Consider the following 20237-nt stretch of genomic DNA (forward strand, 5'->3'; position numbering starts at 1 on the left):
CTCGTCTACGTCAAATCTGCTTACTATCACCATGGATTATCTACCGAAGATGTTCTTCAACTCTAACTTCAACCGGCGCTGCTCATCTGTGAAGATTTCTACCGTTCTCAACGTGAAAGGACATATGTATCATTGCATTCCTTGCGAAAGCCGGCACCACTGTTCCGCACACTCTTGCAGTTATTACGGTGCGTTATCCCATCGTGCTCTACCGTACTGCGAAAAAAATAGCCGTATGTGTATTGAAATGTTGCGAAATCTCACTCTTGAAATTTCCAGGAAATTCGTAGTCTTTTAACGAAGAACACTCGTCGCATCATTGTTGCTACACAACCCTGCCGTGCTAAGGAAGAACACCGTATGAACATTCGAGAGTTGCCAAATTTTGCTTGATAAAACATGCATTTTTGACGACACTCAGGCATATTTTTCTTCGAAATTTGCAGATATTTTAGATTCAATTGCGCACAAAATTGTCTGAAAATTTTGGAAAAAATATCCATAATTTTCCCAGTAATATAACTTTTTATCGAAGGAAACTTGGCAACGTCTGAGGGCTCATACGGCGTTCTTCTTTAGCATTCATAAAAAGCATTTTCCCATTAAAATTTCACGGAGGAGGAATGAAAAGCAGCATGAGAAAAGCCAGTTTTCCTTCAATTTGTTGTGTATGCAACATAGACATCACCGGAACACGAATAGTTGTATCTAGCCGTTGGCTCAGTTTTGCAGTTCTTTTCACATCCGATTAGGGTTCCTATCTCCATTTTTTTTCCTGCAATTGAAAATACCCTCCGATAAAGTCAGAAATGTTGCGAGTGTTAAAATAGCCTTTTTTGTTCTTAGCACCTCGCATCGCAGTGCCTGGTGCGTACGGCGTAGACCGGCTCAAAACTATTGGCTACTATTGAATGTTTCCAAGGTAGCACAAATTGCAACGATTTTCAACTAAATGGTAAAATTCAGGCTACAGCATCGGAGGGTTAAATTTTCCCTCTATTATTGCATACTAACTGGGACTCCGATGTATGCCAGACGGCAGTTTCCGGGGCCGCAAACGGATCTTAAACCTTCCTCTTCAAGGAAGTCCTGCCCTTAAAAACTAGCCTCTTATCTCTATTCTCTTGTTCTTTTCTGTTTTTTCTTTTGAGGCCTCAGTCCCTATGTCTTTACTTTTTTTTTTATTATCAATTATGTTTTCATTCATTGTATGAACAGAATTTATTGTACTAAAGTTTTATGCGGCAAATAAACAAAAAAAAAAAAAAAAAAAAAAAAAAAAAAATACTAACTGGGAGAATCTTGAGCATTCCTACCTGAAAATTTCACTTATTTTCCCTCAGATTTCATGCAAAAATCAGACAAATTTTGGATAAAAATTGCATTGATACATTTTTTTGACATAAAATAATTGTTAGAGTTAATTTGACAACCTTGGGATAGAGATACGATCCTTCGTCCCGCAGATGACGATTTATGCTGAAAGAAAGTACGTTGCGCGCAAACTCTATGCGTATAGTTCCTTTTGGCTTAGGCATGTCCAAATGGTTAGAATGAAGCAGTAAATTCATGTCTGCATGCATAGGGAGTCATGAAATAGAAAAAAGAAAAGAAAAGAAAAACCTCTCAAATCAATGGTGAAACCGCAAAAACGGGTGACTCCCTTGCAGCATCAGTGATGTGCATGTCTGCATGAAAAACTTGTCATGGCAAACTTTTAAGTTTCCACGTGATCGAATGATTTTGAATTCGATCAATTTGAAAATTAATTTAGATCTCCATATTCAGAGGAGAACTTAACAGAAAAATTTTAACACTTTTTTTTTCAACCGCGGGAAACGTACGGTTCAATGCATCATTTTACGTCATATGTACGCCTCGACATACGTACATTACAGAGGTATCATTATGGGTAGTAAAAAAGAGAAAACGTGTTTGAAAAGAAAAAGTGAGTAGAACTTTCCATTGAATAAATGTAACGTTTTTTCCTCTTCTAATGTGTTTCCTCGTGAGCGAGTGGAAAGTGTTTTGAGTGAACATGTTTTATACAGCTTTTGAAAGTAAAAAATAACTCAAACCATGTGTGCATTAATCTTGTTTTTATACGCAAAGATGATGATATATTACAATTTTTAAGAGAACATGGCTTGCATCGCATTATTTAATTTTTTTTATGAAAAAATGTATTGAAAAATTAAATAATGCGATGCAAGTAATGCTCTATCTTGAAAACGTAAAATAACACAATCGATGTGTCCATTAAATTGTTTTTATACGTATCGATGATGACGTTTCACATTTTTAAGAGACCACCATTTGCACCGGATTACTTAATTTTTACAAAAAATTTCTTGAAAGGTCAAAGGAGAATAACGCGGCATTTCTAACTTCACCATCAGTCTTTTTTTTTTTTTTTTTTTTTTTTTTTTTTTTTTTTTTTAAAGTGGGCATGTTTTTTAGAGTTCAAAGGCATCCATCGCAAGGTCTAAGGTATAGTAAAATAAGGTCTGATTATTAGTCGTATTCCAAACGAAAGACCATAACTACATTCCTCTACTGCTCGATTCCTACTCGCAATTTATATTTTTACTAGGGAGACTTTGAACGTTCCTAAATAAAAATTTGACCGATTTTTCTGCTGATACTTGCAAAAATTTCCAAACTTTGGGCCAGCAATTTTACGCTCATAATCTTTAAAAAAATTGAATATATTTAGTCAATTTCGCAACCTTGGAATACTGCCGTGCTAAGGAAGAACACCGTATGAACATTCAGACATCGTCATATTTCCTTCAATATCAAACGAATTTACTGGAAAAGTTGTGAATATTTTTCTTCGAATTTCGATACAATTTTGTTTGCAATTTGATCTACAATATCTGAAAATTTTAAAGAAAAATATGTATAATTTTCGTCAAAAATACATGTTTCATCAGGGGAAATTTTGCAACTCTCAAATGCTTATACGACGTTTTTCCCTAGCACGGAAGTATAGGGTTACGTTCCATCGTCTGGGAAATGACGATATCAGTGCCGAGAAATCTGGCAACTGCGACTAGATTTTCTTTTTCGCATGAATGGAAATTAATTTTTGCACGAACTCTCCTGAGCGTGATTTGTTTTGCCCCGGATTGTAATAAGCGCATTGAGTATCGTGCTTAAGTGACTGAGCAGTCGAGCGCGTGTATGAAATTAAAGCTAAGGGGTGAGAAAGGGGTGGTAAATATATCGTGTTTTGATTGATCGTTTCCGGCATCAAAGGGAAAAAGGAAATCGGAGGTCATTATTAAGACATCAATTGAATCATTTCCCCTCGGAAAATCCGACCTCGCACGATTTCCTCCATGCCAACTTTCTCGAAAAGCACGCCAATTCGTCGTACAGGAAAATGGATCCCATTATTCTGCCGTGCTAAGGAAAAACGCCCTATGAACATTTGAGAGTTGCCAAATTTCCCTCAATAAAATGTTTCTTTTTGAGGAAAGTTAATGATATTTTCCATTGAAATTTTCAGGAAATTCAGGTGAAATTGCGAGCAAAATGCACTGTAAAATTGGGAGAAAAATATTCATAAGATTACCAAAAAATTCGTGCTTAATCAAAGGAAATCTGGCAACGCCTAAAGGTTCATACGGCGATCCTCCTTAGCACGGCAGTATTGGCAGAGGGGAATCGACGCAACATGGAGAAAGGCACCCGCAGCAGATGTGAAGAGAACGGCAAAACCAAGCCAACGCCTGGATACAACTATTCGTGTTCCGGTGATGTCTAGGTTGCATACACAAAAAATTGAAGGAAAACTGGCTTTCCTCACGGCAGCAACAATGATGTGACGAGTGTTCTATAATTTGATGGTAGATAAGCGTGAGCCAAGAGCATAATTTTATGGATTTCGCGCTTTAGGCTACCTATATATGCTACAAAAGTTATGATAAAATGCACAGTTGATGTTTAAGCGAAGACCTCGACAGTTTGTGTAAAAATTCTGCAACAATTCTGGATATTTCTCCACAGACAAAACCATTAATGAGTTTAGCAGAAAGGAACCAAGCCACATCAACTGTTGCCAAATTTTCTGGGTAAGTTAATTTTTTACCAGAGAACGTATGTGCGGATTCCTTTGACAGTTTTGAGGAATTTGTTTTGTGATATACAGAAAATTCACTATGAAATTTGCAAAAAAATCAGCAGAGTCATTTTTACGTAAAAAATTAAATTTCTCAATTAAATTTGACAACAGCTGGTGTGGCTTGGTTCCTTCCCGCTCAACGCGCTCCGAATAGTTTTGCTTCAGTTCATTTGTTACTTTGTTCATCACGTAAATGATATATCGACGGTGTAAGTCGGTAATCACATAACTCGTTTGCGGTGTCCGAAAATCTCCACCTCCATGTTATTTTCTTGAAGGAGAACAAATTGACATCATTCCTTGAAGTTTTTGCAGAATTTTCTTCGCACAGAGAAGAAATATCACGGCAGTTTTAAAGAATTTCCGCTAAGCAGTTTTCCGTTTAAAAAATAAAGTATGACAGGAAGTCTGCGACGTCGCAAACCGAGTTATGTGATTGCCGACTTACACCGTCGATATGTAGTTCTCCTTCCTGTGAAACTTGACCTTTAAGTGTATGCTAAGTTTTAACATGAACATGATTCAAATAAGCTTCACTGCGGTACCATTATGCAAACCAACTGGCAGGTGCGCATATGTTTATAATAAGGGCGTAATTTATTCTATTAAAAACATTGTTTGTACTTGCAAAAGTGCAACACGATCGTTCAGTAGCGAACTCATTTACATAAATAGTTCATTCGTCACTCACGAACTGCCACCATCTTGCGCCAATTAGGCTTTGGAAGCCCGCTCAACCCTGGCCACACGTTTTTCAAACTATCTTCCGTGCAGTTTTCTGCATCGGTTAAGACTACTTCCTTGCAAAATTTTAAAATCTAATCTTCCACTTGCCTCCCGAGAGAAGGTTGAAGGGTTGCGTAATATCAACATTTTCATCCCTGGATCAATCACTAAAGGACGCTAATTCCTAAAATCATCTTTCAAATCGTTTACATATTCTGGAGTGCTAAGGAAGAACGCCGTATGAACATTCGAGAGTTGCCAAATTTCGTTTCATAAAATGTTTATTTTTGAGGAAAATTATAAATATTTTTCCTTGAAATTTTCAGGAACTTTAGACCAAAATACAAACAATATTCTCTGAAAAATTCGAAGAAAAATATTCATAAGTTTACCAGGGAATTCGTGTTTTGGCAAAGGAAATTTGGCAACTCATGAAGGCTCATACGGCGTTTTTCCTTAGCACGGCAATATTGTCAAGAGAACTAATCCCATTTATTTTGATACATTGAAATCGGTTAGATATTGGAAACAGTGCTTTCCAACTTATTTTACGGCTTTAAAGGCTGTTTTTTTTTGTCTCACCATTTTTTAACGATGGATCTATAGACTGACTTTCGGTACTCTGGAAATGTTATTCATAATGGCTGGAAATCTACAATATATCAAGGAACATCATACATCGCTGAAAATCTGCCTAGATTGTTATTTTCCCAGGTGTGGCCGTGGATTTGTACGCAGAGAGTGAAAAATTGAAACAAATCATGGCAATAGCAATTTGCTAAATACCGGAAAAATTACATCGCATCGTTTGAAATGCTGCTCCTGAATAGACCACTAGACAAGGTACGAATTTCAGCAATCTGATACATGTTTCTGAACCAGAATTTCACGTAAAACGCGATTCACACAACGAAAATTACTAAAACCAACTCCTAACTAAGATATTAACGTTTTTATTTCACATTGGTTACGAGAAATTTGAACTGCCCGCTCACAAGAAACTCAAAGTTATACGTGAGTCAAATCGCGTACTACAACGGTTTCAGCAAGCTTCTCAATCGAGCAATTTTCATTTCCCACCATGTGTTGTTCAAACTGCAAGCAATTTTCTATACAGCGTCCAGCCCACCTACAAACTAGGGGCCTCAAAGAGGCTCATCGATGGAACTGTTGACTGTTGCCTTTCAAAGATCATCGGGCCGACGATCTTTGAGGGTAACCGATGTGTTCGGGATATATCACAGATCAGATCTTTGAGGGTAGCCGATGTGTTCGGGATACATCACAGATCAGATCTTGAAATTTTCAAGGCATTCCGTGCAGAAATGGCTGAGAAATAGAAGAATTAGTACCAGTTTGAGAGGCCCATTTTTGTACGTGGGCTGGACGCTTACTTGAGCCAAAGCGTAAAGATTGAGGTTGCCAGATTTTTATATCGCAGAGACTGTCATGATAACGTTTAGCGCGCGATGTGAGTCACGTAGAGCATTGAGTTTTCATGAGCGGGTGGTTTGAATACACGCATCAGGAATTATTAAATACCTTTGTGAGGAGTTAATTTCGGTAATTTTTGTTATGCGCATCGTGTTTTACGTGAAATTTTGGTTAAGAAACATGTATCAGAATGCTGAAATATGTACCTTGTCTAGTGGTCCATTATTTGAAATTTTTAGAACACTATTTTAGTAACTCATCCTAAAACTACATTACACACAAAAATGGAACTTAGACTCTTCAAAATGATGTGATCTATCATAAATTCTTGTCCCTCAAATTCCTTTTGTCCGGTTAGTCGAATTTAGTTTCAGCAATACAACGATCACCACACAAAAAACAGCGCAAAATTTTTTGATGAAAAAATTGATCGATATATGTGTGCGGGAAATGACACGTACGTTGTTTCTAAACTCATCCAAAAATTATAGTTCCTAATTGCAAAATGTAGTTCAACGAAAGGAAAAGTTTCAGTGTGCTTATTAAAGAACCTATAGCCGATATTCCAGGGGAGTTTTCTATTTTAATCAGAGCCTTTTTATATTTCAGAGACAGGTCTTGAGTTCCTCCTTTATCCACGTCTAATCTAACTACAGGATGAGAAGTTTAATCGTTAAAAACTCCTCTCCCCGTAAATTCGAAAAGCAGGAAACATTGATAAGAGTTTACAGCATCTTGTGACTCAAATTTGCTAAGCACACTACCCCTGCACCAAGGAGAGTTGGTCGCAAGGGTGTATCTCAATTACCACGTGACCCCTATGTCTCGTATAGTTCTGTGCTTTCCAGAGCTCATGTGGAGATAGCCATACGCCCTTAAGTCAGAGACGACTTATCCACAATCCAAAAGGACGCAGGCTCATCCTTCGATGAAGCACTTGCATCCCTCAGAAATCTGAATCCATAAGTTTCAAAACATCGTGAGCACAAAATCAGATAAACCCTGGTACGTGTGCATCCTTACAGGCTATGGCTCATCGGAGGACGGACATGTGAGGTTTTGACATCGACTGGGCTAGATTAGAGTATGGCTCAGATGCGCTTTGGCAAAGCAGATTATTACTACCATAGCTCTTCGGCTTTCCACTTGAGGAACGCGGCGCACAGTGGATCGAGTCAGTGAGAGCGGTCGGACATGAAATGAAAAACGCCGTATGAATATTCGAGAGTTGCCAAATTTCCTTCCATAAAATGTCCATTTTTGCGAAATTTTATGCATATTTTCCTTGAAATTTCCTGATTTTATAGATGAAATTGTCAACAAAATTGCCTGAACAATTGGATGAATATTATACTCAAAATTTTCCCCGTAAAGTATTGTTCCAATTATTTCCAATTCTATATAATAAGTATTATTCACCCAATTGTTCAGGCAGTTTTGTTGACAATTTCATTGATAACATCAGGAAATTTCAAGGAAAAATATACATAACATTTCGCAAAAATAGACATGTTATGACTTTTTTGACTAAAACTGCAAATTTAGATGTTTATTTCGTCGAATTTTAAGGCTTGACGGGTGTTTTTTGAAGTATATTTTACTAGAAAACCAAAGGGACCACTTTTGAGACGTCAACGTTTTGTAATGATGGAATTTTGAGCTTTTAAGGTTTCGAAATTTTGTCCGTCTTCTTTCATTGAGTCGTGTCATTGTGCGCCGCAGCGTAAGATGGAAAAATTACGGAAAGAGGATTCGTGAGTCGACGAAATTCGCGTCGAAGCTGACGTGAGCGTGCTGCGGTGGCAACTCGGTCGTTTATTATTCCTGACGGAGTAATAATGGGAAACAAAAGAGGATGTAATCTAAAATTTACTCGGTCGGAGGCAGGTTCCTGCACTCCCTCTCGTTGCGGTTTGGAAAGAGGGGGCAAGCACCCTGCCGTCCTAAGGAAGAACGCCGTATGAGCCTTCAGGCGTTGCCAAATTGCTTTCAATAAAACTATAATTTACGGGGAAAATTTTGAGTAATATTCCTCCGGTTGTTCAGGCGATTTTGCTGACAATTTCATCTATAACATCAGGAAATTTCAAGGAAAAAAATGCCTAACATCTCGCAAAAATGGACATTTTATGGGAGGAAATTTGGCAACTCTCGAATATTCATACGGTGTTTTTTCTTAGCACGGCAATATTGGGGGCCGTAATTATATTCATTTTAATGTTTAGATGTTTTAATGTTTTAAATGTTTATGTCACTTTTGAGAGGAGGAAAATTAGATAAATTCTCAATTTTAATGCCGAATTCTTTGGAATACGCGAAAGCCTAAAAAACTAGACTAAGAGTTGGACTGCATTTTGCGAATAGGAGCTACAATTTCCAATTTGTAAATAAATGTCTATAGGGGAAGTAATGCAGTACTTATGGACCGTGAAACTACCAGACCACTTATCTCGTTTGCAGTGTTTAAAAATCTCTGTTCCCATTTCATTTTCATTTTTTGAAGGAGAATGAATTAATATTACTACATGAAGTTTTAAAAGAGGTTTCTTCGCATGAAGAAGAAAAGTCACAGAAATTTTTAAGAATTGACGTTGAGTAGTTTTACATTCAAAAATTAAATTTTGATGGGAAGCCTGCAACGTAGAAAACCGTGATGCGTGATCTGGTGGTTTTACCATCGATATATTGTTTTCAAACTGAGCCAGAAATTTAAGTTCCTATGATTGCAAAATTTATTCCACTTCAGCAGGGAGGAACATACAACTAGAGGATCGTGCAAATTGTTTTTCGTTTAGGAGAAAAATGAAATTTACCCAATCATTTTCATGTAACTTTCCAATGATACAGTTCAATTATTCCAAATGATACAGTCATCCTGATGATATAAAGAATGAGTGTTCGCTTGCTTTTTTAATATAGACTGTTCTGTGAGATTAACCGAGAAATCTATAATAAAATTACGGGGATCTTGCAATTGACCGAAGCACTGCCTTTTCTGGTAGGGTCTTACTCTTCACACTGCAGTGATGAGAAGATGAGGAAGAGAGCAGTAAGTGACACATTTTCGAAATCTAGTTTCCTTCTAAAGTCGTTTCATCTTTTTTAGATGAAATCACTGAAATAGCTGAAACAGCAAATGCACTTTTGCACTTATTGCTACCCTCGCTATCACAGCAGCATACTGCCGTGCTAAGGAGAATGCCGTATGAACTTTCGAGAGTTGCCAAATTTCCTATCAGAGAATAGTTATTTTTGAAAAATTAATGAATTTTGTCCTTGTTTTCAGGAAGTTTAGGTGAAATTGCGAGCAAAATAATCTGAAAAATTGGATTCATACGTTTATAATGTTCATAGGTTTACCAGGCAATTCGTGTTGTATTAAAGGTAATTTGGCAACGCCTAAAGGTTCATACGGTGTTTCTCCTTACCACGGCAGCATACCCCCTCGACTCGGCGTTCTTCATATTCAACCTTTCCTCGACTCGGCGTTCTGTATCCTCAACCTTTCCTCGACTCGGCGTTCTGTATCCTCAACCTTTCCTCGACTCGGCGTTCTGTATCCTCAACCTTTCCTCGACTCGGCGATCTCTATCCTCAACCTTTCCTCGACTCGGCGTTCTTTATGCTCAACCTTTCCTCGACTCGGCGTTCTTTATCCTCAACCTTTCCTCAACTCGGCGATCTTCATCCTCAACCTCTCCTCAACTCGGCGTTCTGTATCCTCAACCTTTCCTCGACGTGGCCACCTGGGAGCTTCACAGGACGTGGAGGTTCTCGCAGGACTTGGACTTGGAGTCGCGCGCCCAGACCTTGCTGAGGAGCCCCTTGACCTTGAGCGAGGCGGAGAGGCGCCCGCTGCCGTACTTGCGGAACCCGCAGCCTAGCCCCATCGGCGAGCGACTCCTCCGTCGGTAAGGCGCCTCCCTCTCGCCGGCCCCTGCGTCCGGCGGCATGTCCAGTTTGAGCCGGATCTGCGAGAGGATCCCGACCAGCAGCTCGTCCACGTTGTGGTTGATCCCCACCGAGGTCTCGATGAACTTGCAGTCGTACTTGATCGCCATCGCCTTCCCCTCTGCAACATGCAACCATGTATTACACACTCGTAATAAGATAATGAATAAACACCCTACAAAGGTCCAACAAAGGCTGTAATGGAGATGTTGCATGTATGAGGAACTTGCGATTTGACTATCGATTCATATGTAAAAGTTCGCGAGAAACACGGTGGTGCCACTGGTTGTCTCTGGAATCAACTCCCAAGCTCAGAAAAAGCTCTCAAGGTGAGGCCAAAATGGAGGGGATATCCCACGCTATCCTGAGAGTCCATCTCTACATCAAGACAAACTCTCCATGCAAAGATACAGGGAGCAAATACATTAGTAGGGTTGCCGTGTTTTCAGTTTTGGAGTCCCCAAATAAAGTGGCAGCCCTGTCAATGTATTTGCTCCCTATCTTTGCATGGAGAGTTTGTCTTGATGTTACACTGAGAAAAAACTATGGTTTATAAACCTATTAGAGGTAAATATGGAACACCTATAATAGTCGTAAATAAACTAATGATTCTCGGTCTGTGAACCATACTAAGGTCTCTGTACCTAATTAAGGTACCCCGTACCATAACTAAGGTATATGTGCTATTATTATATGTAGAGGTACTACTATTAGTGGTGCTCCATATTTACCTCTAATAGGTTTATAAGCCATAGTTTTTTCTCAGTGTAGAGGTGGACTCTCAGGGTAGCGTGGATATCCCCGGCCATTTTGGCCTCAACTTGAGAGCTTTTTTTGAGCTTGGGAGTTGATTTCAGAGAAAACAGGTGGCACCATCGTGTTTTTCGCGAACTTTTACATAAGAACCAACAGTCAAATCGCAAATTCCTCACACATGCAACATCTCCATTTTAGTAATTTCCGTTGCGCAAATCGTGCTCTACCAGTGGCGCGGCGTGAATGATCGATTATCGATATTTTGCCATTTGAAGCTATGGTAAAGAATCGATTACTAAGGTATTCTCTGCGAACACCCTGATAATCGATCTTTTTTCATAGGTTTGAGTGGCGTATCAATCGACATATCGCAAAGCACGCCACGCCCACTGTGCTCTACGTGAAATTTCTGTTAATGAACATGTAGCAGAATGCTTAATTTCGTGCCTTTACTTGTCTAATGATCCATTGGGAATCAACGATTCGCCTTCAATTAGCTGGCTATGCAAAATGACTGTCATGGCGTACGAATAGTGGTATCACACTTTTCCATTGAGATTACACAGTGTGTTGAAGGCGCTTCACCAAAAACTTTCACGTACGACAATGGAAAGGCGTTAATGACTTAGAGACATAAATCATGGGTATATTACTTTCTGATCGCTGCTTTAAGAAAATTATAAACACACCAAATTATCAGAACTATTTTATCACCTGGTTACAAACAGTTTGAGCTACATTTCTTCGTGTGTTTTTCTTGTATGAATACTTCATGGACATTTACACAAGGTACGAATTTAAGCATTCTGATACAAGTTTGTTAATCAAGATATCGCGTAGAACACGATTCTCTCATCGAAAATTACTGAAATCAACTCCTATCTAAGATATTAACGTTTTTATTTTACAATGGTCATGGGAAATTCGAACTGCCCGGTCACAAGGAAAACAGTACTCTACGTGAGTCAAATCGTGCACAATAGACCTCTTTATCGAGCAATTTTCCCTCCCTTCCACCTGCTGTTTAAAGTGTTAACAACAAACAACGGCTGAGCTGAAGTACCAAGATAGAGGTTGCCATATTTTTATACCGTAGAGACTTTTGCGGTTATGTTTAGTGCGTGATTTAACTCACTTGCCATTGCGCTTTCATAAGGGAGAGGTTTAAATTCACGCGTCAAGAATCAGTGAATATTATAGTTAGGCCCTAATTTTAGTAATTCCCGTTGCGCAAATCGTGCTCGAAGTGGAATTTCTGTTAAAAAACATGTAGCAGAATGCTTAACTTCGTGCCTTGTCTAATGATCCATTGGGAATCAACGATTTGCCTTCAATTAGCCGGCTATGCAAAATGACTGTCATGGCGTACGAATAGTGGTATCACATTTTTTCATTGAGATTACACAGTGTGTTGAAGGCGCTTTTCTTTACACTATCTGAGAGGCATTGTTGCGTGATTATAACCGACAAATTTCACGTACTGTTACCACAAGAAGTACATAGTGGTCCATCGTACGTACTTTCACTAAAAGGAACTGTAAGTAAATGAGTTAATGAAATTCTACATATTATCATTGAAGAAAAATTCAAAATCCATCATGCAATATTCAGAAATCTAGGTCATATTCCAAAAGTTTCAGGAAAACGGGCTCAGCCGGAGGTAAAACTGGGTAATTGAAAGCCGTATCATGGAAATCGGCTACAATATCACTGCAACATTCTCAAAATGGACCGAATTCATCAGAAAGGGACCAACCCACAGTGAGTTGAAACTGAGGAAAAGAGGTTTGAAGTTTCATTCCTGCATAAGCCTCAATGTAGAAAATAAACTTTAAGCCTCCCCATCACAGACTAATTTCTGTTTTTCGAGTTTCAGTTTTTGGCAGGAGAAAATATACGGCTAGTGGAACTCAATGAAATTCTTAAGTCAGTTATTTTTGAAAATTTGGATAGGTTCCTTTCTAATAAACTCGGTCCAAACATTTTGACACAATTGAAAATATTTTGAATTTATTATTTTTTTTTCTTTAAAAAAAATGATTGGATTTTAATGAGAAAGGTTAGGCTTGTGCGATTAAATATGGTGGAAAAAAATTAGAACCTTTTTAAGGACCCCTTTTCGCATTTACTTGCTCGTAGCAGCATTCTAACCTGGGTGAAGCGGCTAGCTAGATGAAGGAGAGGAGATAAGGGAGGGGGAGGGGTGGAGGGAAAAAAAATAATCGAGACGAGGGGTGAATATGGCATAAAATATTGACTGTTCCCTCGACGTTATTTGTTTGCAATAAAACAGCTCAGCCAAGCGTCTGTTCACAGATTTGCCATATTGCTCTGAAAATTTTCGATAAAAACACACACGGAAAAAGGTGGATAGTTGATTTAACAATTAAATTGTAAAAAAAATAATGATGAAATTTCAACTTTTTTTTCTTTTTTCTTGGAGGATGACAATACTTCCTCTCTACCCTAGGGGAGCGAGAAGTAAAAATGACGGACATGTTTCACTGTAGATTTTCCAACGAGAAAAAAAATGCTAATTTAACCGCGCACGAGGTTGAGTTAGCTTCCCACTATTGTAAAATGCACATTTGAACCAACATGGCTTTCACTTTTTTTTAAAAATTTAATTGTTAAATCAGCAATCCATTTTTTTCCTTGCACACCAGAATTTCCTGATAGTCAGCGAATTTGCGTAGATGGATCGAGTGTTTTGAAAGAGGCAATGGGTCTGTTGCATGCAAAGATCCAACAAATCAAATTAATATTCCAATATTTGATAATTCTGGGTGAAAGATTGATTGGAATCGTGTGCTGTTCATCAAATCTAGCCATTTATCATCTTACATGTTACAGGCATTTAGAAATTGCAAAAACTTTGCAATGCCTTTGCCGGCCATGCTGGCTCATCGAATTGTAATAATTCGCACTGTGTGTTAAATATTTTATTTATAAAAGACTTCAAATTGCCAATCTTTGGAGTCAAATTCTGTTGATACTCTGCGCTTTGCCAGGCAGTTTGCTTAGTTGCCCGTACGAACCAAAACCCACTGAGGTCACCGATTTCATTACACGCATTCGCAAGTGTGTTAGCTGGTACCATGCATTCGAGGACAAAATAAAACAACGCCTGTTTGAATTCCAATCATAATAATTAGCGCGTACCATCTTCTATCTTAACTTCTGGAATTTTACATATTTTTATTCAACACAAATGGATTGCAATTTTTCGGCGATTCCTAATTGCCTGCGACATAACGCCGTCCAAAATATGCACCAATTAGTGAATACCCTGCGTCAAAATCCGCCTAATAACTTGAAATAAATATAAATCCCAGTGAAATGCAATAAATTGGTTTTAAAAGTCATGCGCATTTTCCATGCGTTGTCTAATTTTCCTCTTTTCATTTCACATTCGCAGGATGAAAACGAATCTGATCCGTTCCAACTCAAAATTCAAGTAAAATTCAATTGTACCACTAAAAGATCAAAGAGTTTTCACATTATTGCGTCCAAGATTTCCCACGAGAACTGAATGGCATGCGTCAAAGATGTTTCCCCTTCATTACCAATATTCCATCGATTTTAGCTCTTCCGTTTTCTGGAATTTATGTTTCCTCGAGGTTGGGTGGTTTTCGAAATAAGTGATTCAAATGAAATTAAAAGAAGGCATCACGATTAAATTCGGCAACCCGATTTAAAAAGGGTAGAGAAATATTTTTCATACGGCCGAAGAGGTTGAGGCAGGAAAAAAACTGCCTTTGGAGTGAGCCTGACAAATTAAAATTTACTCGTATCAGTGACGAGGTGTGAATAATCGATCATCGATACCTCCCATTCGAAGCTGTGGTAAAGAATCGATTATTAAGGTGTTCATTGCGAACACGCTGTTTATCGATCCTTTTCCATGGGTTTAAGGCGTAAATCAATCAATATATCGCAAAGCCTCGTATGTGTAGGCCACTCAGCCTCTCACGGCCGAACAAATAGATTTAGCAGCTAGAAACGATTGTTTTTACAGTCGACAACGGAGAGCGATCCATGTGAAAAACATGCTGCTGATTACGCCAAATTAGAGAGGTGTCTCAATAATACCGTCCTATTTTTTAGGTAACGTACGCCTTTATAAAAAATATGAATGAATAAATAAATAAAGCGACACATAATGATAAAAAATACTGTTGAACCGCCCGGAACGTTGTCGAGCCCTTTGAACATTCATTGTATAATTTGGATATGCCAAAAAAAAAAAAAAAAAAAAAAAAGTCTCAATCCTCAATGCGAGAAAATAATTAAACTACTAAATTTTGTACAAATAAAATACTTAAAAAATGAATAAATATTTGATCCAATAGATCCAATGCCAAACGGGGAAAATTTTCTATTTAAATCGATTAGAACTTCCATTAAATATTTTCTGTGAATGAATTCAAGTTGCTCTTTTAACAAATGAAAAAGTGTTCAAATATTTGAAAATGTACTTCACTTGAAGTAAAAAGAAACCCTGTACGAGAAATTTTTCTCGGAAAACATTTTGTAGAAGTATCTCTAGATTCAAAGAGAACTTGTTTTAGTCAGAATGGCTTATTTCATTGGTGAACGACCCTGCATATATTTGCTTTAAATTTACTGAATACATTTTACAGGCCACAAATTTTACTTCCTTCGCCCATTCTGCCGTGAGAAGGAAAAACGCCGTATGAACATTCAGGAGCTATAGTTGCTAGATTTCCCCCGATAAAACACGTATCCTGGAGAAAAGTCAGGCGTAGTTCCCTTGAAATGTTCAGATATTTTAGATCAGATTGCGAACAAAATTGTCCGAAAAATTCTAAGATAATATTCACAATTTTCCCAAATAATTCGGGTTTTCTTTGGGGAAATATGGCAACGTCTGAAGGTTTCGTACGGCGTTTTTCCTTAGCATGGCAGCATTAGTAACTGCAAAATGACTCTGAATCTGAATGCTTCTCTCTGATTCACACACACTGGTTAAAATCCAAAGCGACGAGTGAAAATACGAATCCAGTAGTGCGAGGGAGCCACACAACACACAATTACGACTGCCACTGCCACCTCACATCATGCTTCCAGACGCGCCTTCAAATCCTATAAATACCAAATTGCGTACACGTTGCCGGGCCGCGCCGAGAATGGCTCAATCTCGGCAAATTCGCGATATCGGATTTCATTCGAACGTGTTTATGCTAAAAGGAACTATGTTGCACGTAAACTCTATGCACATAGTTCCTTTTAGCATGAATACGTCATCATGCGATCCTGTCGCAAACGTTGCATTCGAACCAGACATCCGGCTCTGAGAGCTGCTTGAATTTGACGTCGAGTTGACGCGAATGTATGCACTTTTTCCCCCCACCTTAATACGTCGTTTCTCGGAAGAAGAAACGTAACTTCTTTCCAAGGTTGCAAAATGGACCGCACTAGACAATTAAGGTTTGAATTTGAGAAATATGAAAATAAAACATCATTGGATCGCACTTGGCGAAAACGAACCAGTGGGTCGATTGTTGAATCGGTATCGAACGACCTTGATCGATAAATTGCATTTCCGAGGTGTTTGTTGCGAACACCTTATGTTCATCGACCCTTTATACAGGTTTAAATGGGGAAATATCGATTATCAATCGTTCACGCCTCGATATATCGCAATGCATGCCACACCTCCGTCCTTCAGACGTTGCCTAATTTTCTATGATGTTTTATTTTTTTAACAGAAAACCAAGCAACACTGAAATCAGAAATTCTGAGAGTACACTCTTTATTATTCTAGTAATCTCGAGAACTCGTCAAGGCTTCATGGAACTAAATGAAAAGCTCAGGCAGAATTCTAACTATACTGTTCGTTGAACTCATACCTATGCTATCAGAAAACATGTGGATGTGTGGAAATCCGTGCCGATGAGTTTTCTACCGCGGCTGTGTTTGCGATCGGCCCGCAGATGAACCTCTCATCGAGTTGTTCGGAGAGACAGGCTACATAATTAAAACCACTTCAATTGAATTTTCCCCCGTAAATTTCGTCTGACATTTTAACGAGAATTTGAATGAAAATTTCTGGATGTTTGAGCAATATTACGAACACGGCCTCGTTCGTGTTACTCTGCCGCTTTTGAAAAACGGGGGAAAAATTGTGGCTCAGTTTTTTCTCCTTCCATTTTTTTAAATTATTCAAACAGAACATTGGATTACTACTTCGCGGGATCCAACCATCCTCATAATGTGTTGCTTCCCATACGAAGGAATATAACTACTATCCAACGTTGTAAAATTTCCTCTCGAAAATAGTATTTTTTTAGAGAACTGTTGGACATTTCAGACTTAGCATTGACTGATTTTTCTTCTGATCGCAGGTATACAAAAGCAAAATTTTGAACAAAAAACGCGCAGCCATATTCTCTTGCAGAGTTTAATTGTTTGGGTCACTTGTTCAACCTCCGAATCTCGTTACGTTCTTTAGTCCGGGAAATGACACATTTTGCAATGAGGAACCATTACTATTTCTAGTACATCCATAGAAGCACCTGTCTGTATAAATATGTTCATACTGACGAAATTGTTACGATAAAGTTCGATTCACGATTTGAATCACAGGGAATTTTGTTTTGTGACATTTCCTAATGAATCCCAGTTTTCTCCGGTCTTGACACCATGTCAGAAGGGGCAAATGCACTTGCGAGCTAGACGCGCGTCTAGAGCGGCGAGTCGGCTTTCCGTGTTCGGCAATCTCCGTAGCCAATCAGGTTGCAACTCTCTGAAAGTAGGATCCAGAGACAAGAAACCCTCCACTGGCCTCTTACCGACAGGTGGAAGCTTTTACTTCCGGGGATATTCGACAATTCTTAAAAGCCCTAGATAGACGATCAAATTCCCGAACCAATTCCGATCAAAGTAGCATCGAAGTGTCGGGAGTCATCAGTCTTAAACTCATTAATTTGCTTCATTTTAAAATGAAAACTTGGCAGAAATGTTTCCTGTGGCAGGAAATGATGAATGGTAGCACTCCGTTCTGATCTTACTTTGAACAAAAAAGTGCGGCCCGTCAAAATTTGATGGTAGATGGTGACCACCAGTCATCAGCATGTCTACTTTGATCGGAATTGGTTCGGAATTTGATCGTCTATCCAGGGCTTAAGGGCAGTTGTAAGAAAGCAACAGTCATCACTCTTTGTTCGGCTTTTGACCTCCCTACATGGTGGATGATGAGCTTCGGGTGGCGTTATGAGCCAAACAAGTTTCCCAAATTTCGGCTTGTTTGCAAAACGAAACTGCCGACCCGTTGTTAAACATCAACCATGTAGGTACGCCAATAGTTTAATGTTGAGATCCCTGAAGTAAAAGCTTCCACCGTAGCCGAGATAGGAGTGGAGGGTCTCTTGTCTCATGTAGAGTCCTTTTATACCCACATTTAAGACATCTCGATTATCAACTGGCCTCGGCTGGCCATGGTGTCACAAAAGTGTGCGCTGGAACGAACGATATTTAGGACTAAAGAATAAGGAATCCTACGATGTCTTTCATCCAAAATCAACGTGATCAACAAAAGTGATTAAAACCTAACCGAAGAAATTGCCATAAAATAAAATGAGATTGATTTGTGAATAATTTCTTAATCTATTTTTATTTTGGTGCGATGAAAATAACAATTTACTCTTGATGAATCACGATTAGGTTATATTTTCATTATTTCTGTTCACATTCGAGCCACCGCCATCTTGGTGCACTCTTCCGTGACTCCACGAACGAGAACCAATCAGAATTGGTTTTTTTTTGGCCCCTTTCAGTTGTCACTGAGCCTAAACCATGCCCGATGAGAATTCAGATGTCGTGACTCTGGGTATAAAGGCACTCAAGTCTCTGGTAGGATCGGATTCTACTTTTCGCGAGACGCGCGTCTAGTGAGCAGGTGTATCTGGCCCTAATGTGCTAGTTACACGCTCAAATTCCCATCAATTTCCGATCAAATGGTGACTGGTGCGCGCTATCTACCATCAAATTTCTGCGGCCTGCAAAAATTTGATGGATGATGATGGAACTCTGGGGCTCATCCTTCATCTGATTTCCACACAACCGTGCTTATTTCATGCTTATTTCAATCACACACCTGATTTAATTAATTTTACTCATCAATCTAGATAACTCTCGACCGCTAGAGTACCTATATTGAGAGAGTATGACCACTGGGCCCCATGGAGAGGCTTAGGACCCAAAAATGGCGGTGCCTTGTTTTGGTTTTTGTGGATGAGAGGGGGGTCATTGCCAACTTTTGACGGTTACCACCAACCGTACTTGCTGCCAACCTTACTACATTCAAGATAATTTTTCTCAAAAATTGCACACGATTAGCCTTAAAAATATGTAAAGAAGTCGCAAGAGTGCATTTGAGTAAATTTCTCGTTACGATAAGCAAAGAAAACTACATTTTGAGTCATTTTGCATTACATTAATTTATGGCGTCCGCCATTTTTGGGTCCTAAGGGCTCCATTCAGCCTAAGATGGCTGAGCCAATCAGAGGTGGTAACGCCAGTGGCCATACTCTCTCAATATAGGTACTCTATCGACCGCCATCTTGGTCATCACTTTGATCGGAATTTGACGGAAATTTGAGCGTGTAACCAGGCCATAAAACGAAGAAGCTAGAGTCCCTTTATACCCAGAGTTACGACAACTCACTTTTGGTTGGGCTGAAAGTGGCCTGAAAAAAAAATCCAATTCTGATTGGTTACCGCTCATGGAGTCACAAAAGAGTGCACCAAGATGGTGGTGGCTCTAATGTGAACAAAAATAATGAAAATATTACCTAATTGTGGTTTATCAAGAGTAAATTATTATTTCCATCGGTCCAAAATGAAAATAGATCAAGAAATTATTCACAAACCAATCTCATTTTCTTTTCAATCGATCAATTTGTCGATGTTGTTGTTTTTGTGTGACAGACATCGCAGGATTCCTGATCCTTATCCCTCAATATCGTTCGTTTGGGTGCACTCGTTTCGGCCTCCATGGCCAGCCAAGGCCGGCTGCCAGTCAGCTGATAATCGAGTTGTCTTAACTCTGGGTATAAAGCAGAGACAAGAGACCCTCCACTGGCCTCCTAGCGACAGGTGGAAGGTTTTACTTTCGGGGTGTCAACAATTCCTTATGGACAATTATTAGGGAGCAACAGTCATCACCCTATTTTCGGCTGTTGACTTACCTACATGGTCGATGATGAGCTTCGGATGA

General features: G+C 39.0%; 1 protein-coding gene across 1 annotated transcript in view; it reads right to left on the reverse strand.

Annotated features, from left to right (window-relative positions):
* Positions 1-2177: 2177 nt before the first annotated feature.
* Positions 2178-20237, reverse strand: part of Rgk1 (Rad, Gem/Kir family member 1) — a 74351-nt gene continuing 56291 nt past the window's right edge. Inside the window, exon 4 of the mRNA XM_072304725.1 lies at positions 2178-10361. Coding sequence (XP_072160826.1) covers positions 10045-10361 — 317 coding nt within the window. The 3' untranslated portion in view covers positions 2178-10044. The remainder of the gene's footprint in view (positions 10362-20237) is intronic.

Source organism: Bemisia tabaci, chromosome 9 (genome assembly GCF_918797505.1).
Source record: "Bemisia tabaci chromosome 9, PGI_BMITA_v3".
In the NCBI taxonomy this organism is placed as follows: domain Eukaryota; kingdom Metazoa; phylum Arthropoda; class Insecta; order Hemiptera; family Aleyrodidae; genus Bemisia; species Bemisia tabaci.